At 66.5% G+C, this 16,351-nt stretch overlaps 1 protein-coding gene across 17 annotated transcripts in view; it reads right to left on the reverse strand.

Annotated features, from left to right (window-relative positions):
• Nucleotides 1-4,481: 4,481 nt before the first annotated feature.
• The window catches only part of RXRA (retinoid X receptor alpha), a 91,999-nt gene continuing 80,129 nt past the window's right edge, over nucleotides 4,482-16,351 (reverse strand). For 16 of the 17 annotated variants that reach the window (XM_027966139.3, XM_042247978.2, XM_042247982.2 and 13 more), the window contains exons 6-10: nucleotides 14,737-14,866; nucleotides 13,374-13,506; nucleotides 11,066-11,157; nucleotides 9,515-9,620; nucleotides 4,482-7,906 (exon numbers count right to left, since the gene is read on the reverse strand). In XM_027966139.3, coding sequence (XP_027821940.1) covers nucleotides 7,759-7,906; nucleotides 9,515-9,620; nucleotides 11,066-11,157; nucleotides 13,374-13,506; nucleotides 14,737-14,866 — 609 coding nt within the window. In that variant the 3' untranslated portion in view covers nucleotides 4,482-7,758. Of the gene's footprint in view, nucleotides 7,907-9,514; nucleotides 9,621-11,065; nucleotides 11,158-13,373; nucleotides 13,507-14,736; nucleotides 14,867-16,351 lie in introns of those variants that run through there. The other variant, XM_060413724.1, reaches the window with a different exon arrangement.

Below are 16,351 nucleotides of genomic sequence, written 5' to 3' on the forward strand. Positions count from 1 at the left end.
AGTACAGTGTCAGGGAGCCGCCAGAAGAGTTTCGGTGCCCTAAAAACCCCGCGTCTCCACTACTCCCACCCCACCGGAACCACTGATCTGTCTGCCGTCTCCAGAGCGATGCCTTTTCCGGAATGGTGCATAAACGGAACCGTGTGGTTTTTCTCTCACTTAGCAGTATGCGTTTATGATCCATCCGCGCCTTTCCGTGGCTGGCAGCTCATTCCGTTTTATTGCTGAGAGTGTTCCACTGTCTGGAGGGGCCTCAGTCTGCTTGTCCATTCAGTTACTGAAGGACGTCTTGGTTGCTTCCCGTTGTCAGTGGTTACAAATAACGCTGCTGCAAAGGTCCGTATGCCAGGCTGGGGGCGGACACGCGTTTTCAAATCGGCTGCATCGACACCTATGGGTGGGGTCACCAGACGCTGCTGAGTTTTGTAAGAAACTGCTTCCCAGAGCAGGCGGCCTCCACCTTCAGGGTGCAGGGGCCCCCGAGAGTCCTGCTGCAGCGGCCTCTCCCCAGTCTGCACTCTCCAAGGGCCTTGGTGGCTAAGCGAAGAGTGGGCCCCTCGCCCAGCCCGGGCCCTACCCCGCCTCCTGAGGGCTTGGCAGCGGGTGGAAGGGAAGCCCCCAGGCACCCCCACCAGCCCCCACCAGCCCCCCTGGGGCCCCACCTGTCCTACCGGGCAGCCTGGAATCCAGGCAGGCGGCCGGGCGGGCTCACACCTGGCCCTCCCCGGCAGGCACCCGGGCCAGCTCAGGCGGGAGCGCCGCCCAGACTTCAGGGGCCGGGGTCCCACTGCTGGAGCTGAAGGTGGGCCAGCACCTCCTCCCCTGGCTTGTTTCCTCCCCGAACAACGGGGCTGCACATCGCCAGTGGTCTCGGCTCTGCTCCACGCCTGCACGGCCTGTACCCACTGCGGCTGTCCCCCGTCCGCAGAGGGGAGGCTGAGGCCCAGGAGGGAAACGCTCTGTCCACCCAGGTCCAGCTGGGGGCGGACCCCAGGCCTGGCGTCCCGAGCCTCGGGCCTCCTGGAGGGCCCCAGCAGCCACTGCAGAGAAAGAGGGGCAGGAGGACAGAGGCCCAACGTGGAGGCAGCTCAGGGACCTCAGGCCCCCAGGCAGAGCGGGCTCCCGGAGCTGGGTGGGCCCTAACCGGGGGCAGCGCAGCCAGCAAAGCCGAGCTCGGCGATCCCGCCCCTGCCTCCGCCACGAGCCCCTCGGGTCCGTGGGCCTGGATTCCCTGGACGCTCCTGACCCACCTCTGCCTCAGAAGCATGAGAGCCAACAGCGCGCCTCTGGCGGACTGGGTTTTTCCCAGCCTCGCTCGCAGGGTGCCGAGTGCCGGCTCTCAGGTTCTGAGTCGCAGTCTGCAGCCAGCCCCCAGGTTAGGTCAGGGCCCAGGGGGGTGGGATAGAGCGCCCCTCAGGGTGGAGCCTGGCCTGTAAGTGTGGTCTGTGAGTGCGTGAATGAATGAGGAACCAAGGCCCCCACAGTCCGGGATTGCCACCCCCACTGGCAGCTCTGACCTCCCTGGGGCTTCCACCGTCAAGGGCATCACAACGCTGACCCTCCTGGTCCCCCGGCCTGGAACCGGCCCACAGCCCCGACCTCCTCCAGATGTGGCCCCAGACCAGAGGCGGAGGCCTCCAGCCCCCACGCTTGCCAGGCCTGTGCCCGAGGGACAGCCCTGTCCCAGGAAAATGACCCAGGATGTGGCAACCTCAGGGTCTTTTCTGGATGACTGAGGTCTCGCCCACCTCGGCACAGCGGCCCTGGGAGGTGGTGTCTGTCCCCACTGGCTGAGGTCCAGAGGGGACAGCGCCCGCCCACTCCCAGTCCGGGCTGAGCGCGCAGTGGGCTCCGCGGCCCAGCGGGGTGGCCCCCCTCTGCCCCGACCCCGACCCTCTGGCGTAATCGGACGAGGGCGTGGCCTGGCCCGCGGAGTTCCGAGGCTCCCGGCGATTCCAGGGGCCAGGAGTGGGCACCTGCCAGACGGGAAGGCCCCGCGCGGCCTCTGCCCTGCGCGTCCAGCAGGGGGCAGTGCTGCCTCGCACCGGGGCCACCCGGCGCGGACACGTCTGTTGTCTGAGCTCCTCCAAACGGTGGTCGGGGGTCGCGGGCTGGGCCGGCCCTGCTCCGGGCCCTGCCGTCCATCCGTCTCAGGACTCCTCCCCGGGGGTGCGGCCCCTCCCAGCTCCTCTGGGGTCCCCCGCATCCCCAGATGGCTTCTGAGGCTGGGGGACAGCTGGGTAAAATGGCCAGGCCACTCCACCTCTCTGAGCCCTCGAGATCGCCCCCCCCACCCAGGGACGGGAGGGATGGAAGTCCGCGCCCAGCCAGGCTGGCAGGCAGCAGCGGCCTGTTTCAGCTGGGGGTCAGCCCTCGGCACTGCAGAGGGGCCCCAAGCGCGCGGGCAGAGGAGACCGCGTGGGCATCAGGGGGCAGAGGACGAGAACTGCCGTGCGTCCCGTCTCCTGACGCCCTCCACACTCCGGCCCCTTCCTGCCTGAGGTCTCAGCCCCACTGGCCGCCTCTGCTCGGTTCTCATCCCTTGCTGCTGCCGCGCTCAGGCCCAGTGATGACCCCCGCTCCTTCTGTCCTCTGCGTCCCCTGCTGGGTGTCAGGGCCTCTCTGGGGGCTCACCCCCTCTTCCTAGGACTCCCTCCTTTTCCCACAGAGGCCTTTCTCCAACCACACTGCTTGCCTGACGATAGCAGGGCCCGCTCTCTCCTGTCACCGGGCTCCAGCACCCAGCTTGGAACCTGCCATACGGGGATGCCTGACAGTCCCGTCCAAATGCCCCAATCTCGCCTCTGAGGTTCCCCAGCCCTGCTCACTCAGCTCGTCACCGGATCCTGAGGCAGATAAACTTATCAAGCCCAGCATCTGTGGTCCAGGGGGACTGCCCTGGGCCGGGCTCACCATGGCAACTGGAGGCAGCAGGGAGGCCAGGAGCCAGATTGCCTGGCAGTGGCCGTGGGCAGCCCAGGGTCTCCGCGTAACTGGGGGCCTTCAACAGGCACAGCGCTTGGCAAGAGGTCAGGTGTGAGCCCTGCGCCCTGGACTCCTCCTCCTCTCGGGCCGCTGCCCACTGCCCCCCCCCCCTCGCTCTGCTCTTCCAGGATCGGCACTCCAGCCCAGGGGTGCTCCCTCGGGCCTGCATCCTGGACAACGCGCGGGGGACCCTCAGCCTGGGGAGGTCGTCTCGGCCATGGCCCTGCCCTGGTCTTCCCTAGAGACTCCCAACAGCCCCTCAGGCCCTGCAGCCATCAGAGGCAGCCTTCCTCGGGGTCCACTTACACCTCCCAGATGCCCCTGCAGGGTCTGCCCGTAGACACCGTGTCCAGAGCTGGGCCAGGGCCTACTGAGGCTGGGGTCAACGGCCAGGGAGCCCCTGAGCCAGGGTCCCTCACTGGCGAGGTGACCCTCTGGTTCTCCAGGCCCCCGGGGCTGACTACACTTTCTAGGCCAGGAAGAGGTCCCCACGGTGGTTATGTTTGAATTTTTATGACAGGAAACCAGAATGGGCTGGTTGCTGAGGCTCATGGGGGTCTGTCTCCTGCGCCCACCCTTCCAGGAGGTACAGGCTGAGCTTGGTGGGCAAGGCCATGCCTGACTCCCGGGAGGCTGCCGCGGGCAGTGCGCCGTGGGGGCCGGGCATCAGCACCCCGGGCACCGCCTGCAGCCAGCCAGGGTTGGGACAGCTGAGTGCTGGGGAGGCTGTGTGTGTCACACGCGCAAGGGCACGCTTGCATGTATGTAAACATGCAGACCCCCGCGCGCACCGTACGTCCACGTACAGGGAGTTCTCTGCGGGGTCCCGGCTCTCGGGCCTCAGGCCTCATCATCAGGTTCACGCCCTCCCCTGGGAGCCACCTCGGCCCTCAGTATGAAGTGTCTGGTGCCACCGGGCAGGGCTGTGGGCCTCAGGGCTTCCAGCCCCAGGATGCCCCGGGTCCTCAGACGGTGCTGGCTGGACGGAGGTGCAGGAGAGGGTCTGGGCACTGCAGGCATGCTGCGGCCGGGCCCCATCCAGCCCCCAGATGGCGTGGAGACAAGTGGGGGCAGGCAGGCGCCACCACCCGCTCGTTAATGGGGCATCACTCATCCTGGGGCCGAGCGAGCCTCCCGCCTGTCTGGGCTGATGTGGATGCAAGGGCCATACTCGGCTCAAGCCCAGCCGCAAGAGGGCTGAGGGCACCCCTCTTGGGGGGCTTCTGGACGGGGCCCAGGCACGGAGGGGGTCGGTCACCCAGGAGCCCTGAGATTCAGCGCAGGCCAGGGAGGAGGAAGGGCCCAGGAGCCCCAGGTCAGGGTCTCGCTGCCGGGGACCGGCCGCCGGCAGAGGGCAGCTGGAACGCCTGCTGCAGCCCTCGGGACAGGGTGAAGGCGGCAGGCCCTCCCCTTCCAGGGCAGCCGGAAGCCCCCCTCGAGGCCGGCTCCCAGCCGTGGACAGGAAAGCCCCCCGAACAAAGGCAAGCTCAGGGGGGTGTTTTCAAACGCTCATGTTTTGCTTCTCCTCCCGTTTTGCTCCGAGTCTCTTTTCCACAATTCTGACACCATTGTTCGCCCGGCACCTGCGGCCGCGATGCTTTTGAGAACAGTCACGTGGGGGGGAAGTAATTTCACAGTCAGTCCCGGGAAGGCCAGCTGGCCACGGGGAGAGCGCAGAGCGAGGCGTGAACGTTACTCGGAAGGGGAGGAAAACCCTCGAGAGTTCCAGGCCCACCTTCTCGCCCGCAGCAGTGTCGTCCGAGGCCCGCGCGCCCGTCCGGTGTCCCGACGTCGACTCAGAGAGCCTTCACCTCTAGAAGCAGAAACAAAACAAGCCCCCCACCCCGCCATGCCCTCCAAGTTATACGTGAGGGATAAAATTACATTTGTACAAAAATAGATTTTTTTTTTCTACCTTTCCCGACGCTTTAGACGTCTCCTCTGTTTCTCTGTATGTCAGCCTCTCTGTGAGCTACCCGTCCCGGCTAAGGCATCGCTAAGGACTGGCAATGGCTAAAGCTGTTTGCTCCAAAGCATCTTAAAATAGATGCGTCTCCTTGCCTCAGGGTATTCATTCGAACCCAGATTTCACCAAAGAAGGGTCCTTACATACTTGCTTACAACAAGCAAATTTATAGGAAAATGGGGTCGAGAGAGAGTCTTGATTAAAAATAAACAGAAAACGCTGGTAACTGGTCTGTGTGTCTGTGGACGGTGAGCAGGTCTGTGCACGCGGGGTCTCTACAGCACGGGTGTTGCCCACACACACCTGCGTGGGCAGGGACCAAATCCCACGGTGGGAGCAATGTCAGCCCGTCACGCTCCAGCTGGACGTTCCGGCTGGGCCCAACCAGGGCCTCCGCGGAGCAGGGGGTGCGGCGTGGTCTCCAGCACTTGGCCCGGGGGGTCTGCCAGCCCAAACCGTCCTGGGACGCCCAGGGTGGGGGGCCATCCTCCCCCGGGGGGATGAGGGCCAGCAGCTGACGCGAGTGCCCTCCGCACAGACATCCCCGGGTGGGCCAGCTTCCAAGGAAACACCCAGTGGGGGACAAGCCAGAGGCTGGCCTGGCCGGCACCTTCCGAACCTGAGACACAGTCGTCTTCGCTCCTCGGCCGCGGCTGCCCCGCCTGATGACTGAGCGGGAGGTGATGCTGGGGGTGGGGGTGCCTGCCGGAAGCATCCAGCAAGTGGGGATGGCACAGGATGGCCAACAAGCTGACGTTAGTGCTATCTTTAGAAAATTAAAGACTGTCCCACCAAAATAATAATTACCAAAAAAAATCACCTTAATTGAACCAGATCGGTCTACTGAAGGTCTGGTTAAAGAAAACGTCTATCTACCGAATAATGTGCCATTTCCCCACCATCACCTTTTCAAACACAGCAAGGATGCTACGAGGACAGCGCCCGAGGAGAAGACCAGGGACTTGGCCCCAGGACACCGGGGGCCCGGTGCGGGGCGGGGGGGGGGGGAGGCAGGAGGCCGGGGGAGGGGGTGCCGGGGGCTTCAGGCTTGGGGCAGGGCGGCCGGGGGGGCCCCCAGGCCAGCCCCCACAGGGCCTCTCCTGGGCTCCAGAGTGGTCCAGGGCAGCGGGGCAGGCGGGGTGTGGACGGGGTATGTCCAGCTGCAGAAGGCACTGGGTGCGGGGTGAGGGGCAGCCTTACAAACCCACCACCGGGGGGACCCCAGGGGGAGGACCACCGGGGTGCCTGCGTCACTCTGCTGACACCACCACACCCCCAAGGCGGCCGAGACTTCCAGGGGTGCTGGGCAGGCCCCGGCTCGCCCCACCTCTGCCGCAGAGGGCGGGTGAGGAGGGGGGCTGGGGCGGCCGGGGACGCATCTCCTGGGGGCGGGAATGGGGGCCCCAGAGCAAGGAGACGTCTGTGGGGTCCTCCACACGGTCAGCCCAGGCGCCTCTCGCTCAGCCTGGGCTGGACCCTGGAGGGCAAAGAACGGACACCCTCTTCCCCACGGAGGCTGGGAGGCTGGCCTGTCCTCACCCAGCCTCGGGGGCACCCCCGCACCCTCCCCGGGGTAGACAGGCTTGGGGGAGCACCCACAACGCCGACCCCCACTCCTGCTCCGGGGCCGCTGGCAGTTCCGGGCCCCTCAGCCAACAAACGCTGGGTTTCGGGGTATGAGATGGAAAAACGGACCGGAGGGAGAGCGCGACGGTGCAGAGGCCTTCACCCTGAGAGAGCCAGCCCAGGAGGCTGGGCCTGCCTGGCCGGCCAGGCCCCCGACCAGAGCGGGTGCAGACGGGCACAGGACAACAGCCTGTCTCTGGGAGCCCCACCCGACCCCAGGGTGCTGGCGCTCGGCCGCTCCCCACCCCAGGGGCCCACAAGATGCCTGCCAGCCAAGCAGTGCAGCCCACAGTGCCGCAGGCCCTGGCCAGCTGTCCGCTCCCCACAGCAGCGTGCCCACAGGCCCCTCCAGCTCTGGACCCTGCTGGCCTCCCTCAGCGTGCGCAGCTGACTGAGGACCCTCCTCCCCTCCTGTCCCCGCGGGCCTCCTGGGTGGGCAGCAGACCTCCGGTCCACTAGAGATCGGGTGCGCCCTGCAGGATTGGGGGCCAGCCTCAGCCCTCTGCACAAGCTGGAAAGTTTGGGGGCGGCCTGGACAGGACCCCGTGGGACTAGGAGCTGGAACCAGGACAACGCAGAGAGCACGCAGGTGGGACGGGGTGCACAGGTGTCCCTGCAGCCTTAGGCGACCCCCAAACCCAGCACAGAGGTCGGCTCCCAATCTGACTGGCTTGGGGAGCAGGTTGAAAGTCATCTTTGGAAAAAGGGGTTGCTCACCCTTCACTCTGAGGGACCAGAGCCCCTCCCATCCTCCTGGGAGGCGGGTCGGGGTCTTTGGCAGCCCCCCCCCCACCTGTCCCCTCCTCCCAATCGCGGGTGAAGCTGGGCGGGCAGGGCGCCAGCCAACACAGGAGGCAGAGAAATCCTTGCAAACAGAGGACCTCCCACGGGAGATTTCCAAACCCAGCGACCACAGAACGTGACGGAGCCCTGCCACCCTCTGAACGCTGCGGCTCCGGGGATAGCGGCGTGTACCCCGTGAGCCCGTCCGGGTTCCCCCCAACCCCAGGGCTCACACCGGCTCCTGCCGCTCTGGCGGCTGTCCCGGGATGCCCGCTGCCGGGTCCAGACGAGTCGTGGAAAATGGGGAGGGCGGCCGGCAGCACAGGCTCAGCAGTGGCGGGCCACGCCCCCAGGTCCAGGCGGGCAGAGGAGGGCGGGGCGGGCCGGGACCAGCGGGCCTAAGTCATCTGGTGCGGGGCCTCCAGCATCTCCATGAGGAAGGTGTCGATGGGCGTGTCCCCAATGAGCTTGAAGAAGAAGAGGTGCTCCAGGCACTTGAGGCCGATGGAGCGCAGGGCGGGCAGGCGCAGCAGCAGCTTCGCGAACCTGCGGACGGAGCCGCATGAGTGCCCGCCACCCTCCCCGCCGGCCCCGTGGCCTGACGGGCGTCTCACCGCCCCAGACCCCGAGGCTGCCACGGCAGGGGACCTGCCTGAGCCAGGGGCCTTGAACGGGGAGGGGTCTCTCAGGCAGAGGACGGACGCAGAGAGGGGCCAGGGCCCGCGGGCAGAAGACTCCAAGGGGACCCCCCAGGGCAGAGATTCAGGACGAAGGGCTGGTGGCCGGGCTGGGGCGGGCTGGTCAGGGCTTCGTGGGGAAGTTAAGAGGCGCGGCAGGCTTTCTCCAAGGGCAGCAGGATTTTACGCAGGAAGAAGGGCTCTGACGGCAGATCTGAGCACCAGCAAAGCCCCTGGCCGGTGGGCCCCCTCTCGGGATAAAGCCGCTCCTGAGCTGGGGGGCAGGTCTGAGCTCCCAGAAGCCTCCAGTGGGGCTCACGCCAGCACCCACCTCGCCCAGAAAGAGCTGCAGCGCGGCAGCCCGACGTCGAACAGGGCGGGTGCAGGGAGGGGGAGGGGCAGAGTCTCTGGGGAGGACAGTGGGCGGCAGAAGGGCAGGGAAGACTTTGAGGGGGTGCCTGGAGAAGGGACGCCAGGCTCCTGCGCTCTGTGCCAAAGACAGCTGCCGTGTGGGGACAGGGCCCAACGCCCCACCCCGGACGTCCACATCTACCCCTCCCCGGACCCCAGTCCCCACCCCGAGCGCTTCCAGGCCTTCTGCACACGACCCTCCAGGGACCCTGGAACCTCACTAATTATTAACAATGTCTTATTTCAGGGGGAAAGCCCCGGGCTTGGCTGCAACACAACCCACGTTTTAAAGGCAAAAACGCAGCTCGGAGGCTGGAGCGGGGCCAGAGAACGCGCTGTTTTCTGCTGAGTTGGCGAGATGGGCCGGGGCGGGGAGCCAGGAAAAACAGGCGGGACTGCCACCCCTCCTTCGGGAAGTTTCACTTTAAACCAGATGAGGCTGGTCGGACACTTAACCGTGTGTGTGCCGGCTGGCAGCGCGGGCGAGGGCAGAGCCAGGCCTGGGGCCCTGGGGCCCCAACCCCTCCTGGCAGGCAGAGGACAGTCCAGGAAGAGAGGAGGCAGGAACCTGGACAGCCAGTCTGCAGGCACCTTCTCCCAGAAACCCACTGCGCGCCCGGCTCGGGGGACCTGCCAAGGAGACAAGGCCAGCCCTCCCGGGCCCACAGTCGGCAGGGAGAGAGGCAGGCAGACTCTGCTCAGACCACGGCCATCTGCTCCGCACACATTTGTAAAGCACCTACTATGTGCTGGCTTTCATCCTTGCCGGGGCGAGCACACCAGGGCCCCGCCTCGAGCGGTTTCCTCTGTCGCCAGAGGAAAGCACCGCCTTGGTTTACGCACCACGCGTGCCTACTGTGCGCCAGCACAGGGCCCCTCTGTCTGGTGGGGCTGCAGGGAACGGTGAGCGTACACCTGCTGGGGCGGAAGAGTGCCTGGGTCCCCCACTGCCCTGGGTGGTGGGGGCGGGGGCAGCTGCCTTCTAACCCACAGGAGCATCTGAAGGGCTGGGGCGGGCCTGCCCCAGCCCCAAGGCCCGGTGGGCGGAGGCTCTGCCAGGGCTCACCTTCCTGGCTGCTCGGGGTACTTGTGTTTGCAGTACGCCTCCAGGGACGCGTAGACTTTCTCTCGAAGCGCCTCCACCTCGGCTGGGTTTGAGAGCCCCTTGGAGTCTGCAAGGGAGAAGGGGCCACAGGTCAGAGCCCAGCCCTGGGAAGCGGGGACCCAGAGCCCCGACCTGGATGAGGCGGCCCCACACGCACACCCTGCCCGCTGCGTGCTGGCCACTCGACCTTGGGCCTGTCCCCTAACCTCCCGCCACCCCACTACCCCATCAGGAAGATGGGACAGGTCTGCTTCCGCCAGGCCTGGTTGCCACGCCAACCACATCACCTCTGGAGGCCTCAGTGCACTGGGTCTCAGCCCCTCTGAGCCAATGTAGGCTCCAAACCTCCTTCTGTCTGAAACAGCCAAACCCACGCTGTGGGGGCCAAAACCACCCTGAGCCCTGGGACTCTGGCAGAGGAGCCTGGCCTGGAAGGGGCTCTGCCTGTGGACAGAGACGCCTGGGACCAGGGCCACCAAAGCCCCAGGGCCCAGGGGTGAGGACTGAGGTGCACGGGCCGTCCTGGGCCATCTGGGCAGCAGTCACAGGCCTCCCTGAGGCAGTGAGAGCTCCCCGGTTGGGCAAAGCTAAGCCCCTCTCTGCTCCTTTGTTTCCGAGGTCACTCCGCAAACTGACACCCAACAAGCCTCTCCCCACTGACCCCCAACCCCAGCCCCCTCTGGGCACTGGGATTCGGGCCCCTGCCCTGAGTGAGGCCCCAGACAGGCATGGTCCACCCTGATGGCTTAGCGGGCAGAGGCTGGAGCCCCCCTGCTGCCCATCTGAAGCCAGTGCAGCCCTGGGAACAGGCCTGCTCTTGGGTGACCTCTGAGCCCTAGGCCAGGGGCCCCCACACCAGCCCTGACCCGGCTGTCTGACATCCCAGCAGGGGCACCGTGCCCAGCATCAATGCCACAGTGGCCTGGGGTCTGGGCACCTCGGGAAATGCAGTCTCCTCTGCAGCTGGGCCCCCAGTCTCCCTACACTTGGGCCTGTGCCAGCTCTGGCCACCTCCCTTCCGCCCCTGGCAACTCCAAGTCTGGACCCCAGCAGGTAAAGCAGTGCCAGCAGCCAAGTCAGGCTCGACTTCCAGGGGGACCCCACTGGGCAGGGCTGTGTTGGCAGGGTCGTGGGTTCATGCACAGGCCTGGGGACCAATGTCCCTGGAAACGGGCTGTCCCCACTAGGGGCCCATCTCCACCCCAGCCCGACCCTCAGCACTGGAGCCACAGAGGGTGAGGACTCAGGAGCCCTGCCGCTAGCCCGCCCTCCCACCGCCAGCACTTCCCCGAGAAGCCCTCAGAGCCCGCCCCTGCCCCGGTGCCGCCCCAGCACCCCCAAACCAGCCGGGCTCCAGGTCTCTGGCAGCGGAGCCCATCGCAAGAGAGACAGGCAGGCTCAGCGGAGGGGCGGGGGGCCGGCACCACCCTATCAGTGGGCTGTGGGGCGGCGGGTGCCCCGCTGCCTCGGCCCCTTGGGGGGTGGACACCAGGCCTGGGCAGCAGGCGGTACCGGGGTTGAAGAGGACGATGGCGCGCAGGCAGCCCAGCTCCGTCTTGTCCATCTGCATGTCCCGCATCTTGGACACCAGCTCCGTCAGCACCCTGTGGGGGAAGGGGCAGGGAACAGCAACGTCCAAGCCAGACCACGCCCTTCCTGGGGCCCCCAGAAACACCCCCGAAGGGCTCCGTGACCACGCCCTTCCTGGGGCCCCCAGAAACACCCCCGAAGGGCTCTGTGACCACACCCCTCCTGGGGCCCCCAGAAACACCCCGAAGGTCTCCGTGACCATGCCCTTCCTGGGACCCCCAGAAACACCCCCGAAGGACTCCGTGCAGGCCTGAAGGGCAGCTGAGAAGGGTAGGGCGGAAAACATCAACGTCCAAGCCAGACCATGCCCTTCCTGGGGCCCCCAGAAACACCCCCGAAGGACTCCGAGCAGGCCTGAAGGGCAGCTGAGAAGGGTAGGGCGATTCGGACAGGGTAGGACAGTCCCTGTGCCCAGCCGGTCCCCTCTGGCCCCGAGGAGAGAGGGGGGGCTCCTCTCCTCCACCTCCAGGAGCTCAGCGTTGTGGGATTTTATTCCAGGAACCCGGAGACTAGAGGGGGCCCGCGTGACAGCGGGGTGAGCCAGGGTCCTGGATGTCAGAGGCGGAGCTGGGGGCGGAGTCCACGCCGGCTGCAGACCAGGCCAAGGCCCAGACGCGCATCCCTGCCGCTCCCTACGTCCGCGGGAAGGCGCCTCCCCAGCTCCTGGCTCCCCTGCTCCTGGCTCGCTGCCAGAGGGGGCTCTGTGCCACTTCCCATCACCAGGCACCTCCCAAGCACCTGGGCCCCCGGAGCTGTCAGCTGGGCGCACAGCCAGGGAGGCATTTCTAAACGTGCCCTTGGAGGGACGGGCTAGCAATACGATCCTCTGGAAAAGGAAACGGCAACCCACTCCCGTATTCTTGCCTGGAGAATCCCACGGACAGGGGAGCCTGGCAGGCTACAGTCCACGGGGTCACACAGAGTCGGACATGGCTGAGCGACTAAGCATGTAAGCAATAAACCCAGCACCCCACAGCCCCCTCTTTGAGTTTGGTGAAGGCCCTGAAATGTCCTGTGGCAAAGACACGCCCTATACTGTCTACATCAAGGCCTGCCCAGGGTGCCTGGTGCCGGCAGAGGTGGGAGGGGAGCAGTCAGGAGCCGCCCCCCTGTTCTTCCTGGGCTGTCCTGTGTGGCAGCACGCTCTTGCTTTTATCCCCAGGGGGCTACAGTAGGGGTCTCTGCTGCGCCCCCCCCCCCCACCATTAGGCTCTTGTACTCAGGGGCTCGGGCTTCCCTTGGGGCTCAGTTGGAAAAGAATCCGCCTGCAATGTGGGAGACCTGGGTTCGATCCCGGGGCTGGGAAGATCCCTGGAGAAGAGAAAGGCTACCCACTCCAGTATTCTGGTCTGGAGAATTCCATAGACTGTATAGTCCACAGGGTCTCAAAGAGTCGGACACAACTGAGCGACTCTCTTCACTCAGGGGCTCACCTGGGACCCCGCCCATTGCCTCCCCTCCCGGGGGGTCCACCCTCCCTGTGCTGCAGCTCCCCCGCCCCAAGGACCCACCCACAGCCCTCCCCAGCCTCTGCAGCTCTGGCTGGCTGACCTGACACCCCCGTGCTCTGGGCTCACAGGCAAAGCCAGCCAGAGACAGGACAGGCCTCCCAGTGACCCCGCCAGTGGAGACAGAAGTTCTCGGAGCCTGAGAACAGAGTCGCCTGACCATTGCCCAGCACTGGCCGCCTGGGTGTGTGCAAGAGGGGCGGGAGCAGACAGTGGCGTCCCCGCCGGGGACAGGCCCGGAGCGGTGCTGGGACGCGGCCGTACGCCCGCCACACGCAGGCTCACGGAGCCACGACACATCAGAGGAGTCCTCGATGGCTCCCCCAGGACAGCACCCCCGTGTATCTCTGCTGTAAAGATGGGGCCGCTTTCCTTCCCACACGCGGATGTGGAGGGAAGGACACCGCAGTGGGAGCCGGGTACGCGGGAGGCCCTAGGGATTTTAATCTTAGGGAAGTTGCTCAGTAGTGTCTGACTCTTAGCGACCCCATGGACTGTAGCCCACCAGGCTCCTCCGTCCATGGGATTCTCCAGGCAAGAATACTGCAATGGGTTGCCTTCTCCAGGGGATCTTCCTGACCCAGAGATCGAACCTGGGTCTCCCGTGCTGCGGGCAGCCGCTTTACCCTCTGAGCCACCCGGGCCTTAGTCCTGGGGCTCTCCTGCTGTCCCCCCAAGTGTAACCTCCGTGCCCGGCACAGAGGCTGCGCGGGGGTCCCCACCTGTCGAAGATGGCGCCCACGCCCGCGCTGTGGGCGCTGTTACGGTGCACGTGCAGCCCGGTGGCCAGGAGGATGCCGTCCTTCACGGCGATGGAGCGGTGGGAGAAGGAGGCGATGAGCAGCTCGTTCCAGCCTGCGGGGGGTGGGGGGCGCGCACAGGGTCACTGTGGTCTCCAGGCCCCGCCCCCTCGCCCCTAGGACCACACACATTCCCCCCCCCCGCCCCGCCACTGAGCGGGAGCAGGGACTCGTCCACCCGCAGGGCTCCGGGGCCCCACCTCGCCCCGCCCCGGCCCCCACCCGGCACCCGGGAGGCAGCTCGCACCCTCTCGAGGCAGGGCCTCCGTGGAACCCCGAGCCCATGACCCTTCCACAGAAGGGCGGTTCCCGAGCTCTGGCGCTTAAGTCCCGCACAGAGCAGCTCCTGCAGCTGCTTAACCCGGGCCCCCCACACTCAGGTGCCCGGGAAGTCCCTCTCTGTACGTGCCAGACGCTGCTGCCACGGAGCGCGAGGGAGCCCCCGGACCCTCTCGGGCAGCCCCCCCCGCAAACTCCCCGAGCTGGCGTTTTGGGGGTGCCACGAAACAGTAAATGATGGAGCCCAGGAGTGTCGGAGCCAAGGGGGGCCACCGCCCTCTCCCCGAGTCCCTGACACACGCGGAGTGGGCACAGGGCTGGGGGAGGGCAGAGAAAAGACCCCGTACGCATGCGCTCCTGCAAACCGGACGCACGAGCCGTCTCCGACCCCAGCCCGGAGCCCACGGAGCACTCGGCAGTGGTGGCTGTGACCGTCACCGCTGCCCCAAAGGCTCCGGGCTGGTGGCTGTGCCCGGGTCACAAGGGTGATCCTGTTCAATCATGACTCAACCCCACGAAACTAGTATTGGCCCCACTTTACACAGATGAAAACAGAGCCCGCGGGACAAAGAGGCTGCCTGCTCAGCACGAGGACCCGGGGCCCCGCCCCACCCCGCAGGTCAGCATCTTTTCCTGTCGGCTCTGGGGCTGGGGTCTGTGCCCCAGTCAGAGCGAAAGCTCTTCCAAGGACCGTCTCCCCCACCCCTGGGCCCATCGTGGATGGACACCCGCTGGCCAAACATGAGGGCTCAGGAGACTGAGGAGGAGACCTCGTCAAGGGGCAGAACCGGGCCCCAGCAAGACTGCCCTCCTCTGAGGCCCCTTCCCCAGCCGTGTCCCAGGCCTTCTCCCCAGCAGCACCCCCCACCCCCTCCCTAAGCCTCATGCCCCGTGCCTCTAGGCACCGAGCAGGGTCAGGGCCCCGCCCCTCACGAGGCCCGCCCCTCGCCCGCCCTATCAGGCCCCGCCCCCGCCCCGCCCCGCCCCGCCCAGGCCCGCCGCTCACCTGCCCGCAGGAGGATGACCTGGTCGTCCAGGGGCAGCTCGGAGAAGTGCGGGATCCGCTTGGCCCACTCCACCAGCGTGAAGAGCTGCTTGTCAGCGGCTTGGCAGATGTTGGTGACGGGGTCGTTGGGCTGGGGAGGGGCGCCGTGGTGAGCACCGTGCCTTGAACAGGGCCCTGATCAGGCCCCTACACGCCCGACCTGGCGGCGGGGGCTGACCAAAGCCCCCACGACCCCCACGCCCTCAGCCCCCGAACCCCAGCACAAAGGACTCGGCGAGCGCAGCTGAGTGAAGGGTTCTGAGGGGAGGTGACCCTGGAACGTGTGGGTGGGCCCGGGGATGTCACCTTCCTGCTGGGGGGGAAGGTCAGAGGGCAGGGAGGATGTGAGGGCCGAGGCCAAGGTCGAGGAGGGAAGAGCTGCCGCCTCAACGTGGAAGAAGGGCCAGAGCCGGGCGCGGGGCACCTACAGAGCTGGAGAGGCCGGGGCGCGGCCGCCACCCCCAGCACCCGGAGGACCAGCCCTGACTTGGCCCAGGGACACAGATCTCAGGCTTCGGGCCTCGAGACGTGTGAGGCAGTGACATCTGTGTTCTTTCAGGCACTCGGCTTGCTGCCACTTGTCCAGCAGCCACAGAAAGGTCACCGTGTCATGACCCACCGCAGCCCTTGGGCCGACGCCAGGCGACCTCGTAGACCAGGCGTGGGGAGGGGGTGGGCGGTGCCAGCCCCTCTGGTGGTGCTGCTGCTGCCCAGATTTGGACGTGGCACACACACAAGGGTGCATCTGAAGCCCTTCCAGAAAGTTCTGGTCAGAAGGAGTGTGCGTGCGTGCCCGGTCATTTAGTCCTGTCTGACCCTTGAGACCCCATGGGCTGTAGCCCACCAGTCTCTTCTGTCTGTGGGATTCTCCAGGCAAGAACACTGGAGTGGGTTGCCATTTCCTCCTCCAGGGCATCTTTCTGACCCAGGGATCGAGCCCGAGTCTTCTGCAGTGCAGGCAGATTCATTACCACTGAGCCACCTGGGAAGCCCCTAGCCAGAAAGGAACGCCCATCCTCACAAATGGGGGAACCCGGGCAGCCTCAGTGGCTCCAGGCTCCAGCCCACGGGGCTCCGATGAAGAAGCCTCGAGGCCCTGGGGGGTGGGGCCCAGGCAGCGGAAGCGGAAGCGCCTCATTCCAGGAACCACGTGAGCCAGGCATCCCCCAACGGGGTGGGGAGGCTGGAGGGGCTTCCCTGATAGAAACCATGTGCCCTCCCGCGCAGCACAGTCTAAACAATCCGGCCGTGAAGGGCCTGCTGAGGGCTCTCTCGGGAGGCCTATGACAGTGGGGCACCGAGGTCGGCAGGGCAGATGGGACCGGCGTGCAGAAGGAGGACCTGGGGCCGCGGGAGAAGTGGCTTCCAGGGCACATGGCCAGTCAGGGGAAAGGGGTGGAAGGCGCCAGCGCCCAGACGCCCCCAAAGTCACCGGCACACCGAAGCCCCAGGGGGCCAGCCCACACAGCATTCCCGCCTCCACCCAGGAGCACTGACCAGAAGCCCAGCACTCGGGGCGCCCAGAGGCCACGTGCCCAAGCCCAGCACACCCTCCAGGCATCGCACATCCATCCCG

This window comes from Ovis aries, chromosome 3 (assembly GCF_016772045.2).
Source record: "Ovis aries strain OAR_USU_Benz2616 breed Rambouillet chromosome 3, ARS-UI_Ramb_v3.0, whole genome shotgun sequence".
NCBI lineage: Eukaryota > Metazoa > Chordata > Mammalia > Artiodactyla > Bovidae > Ovis > Ovis aries.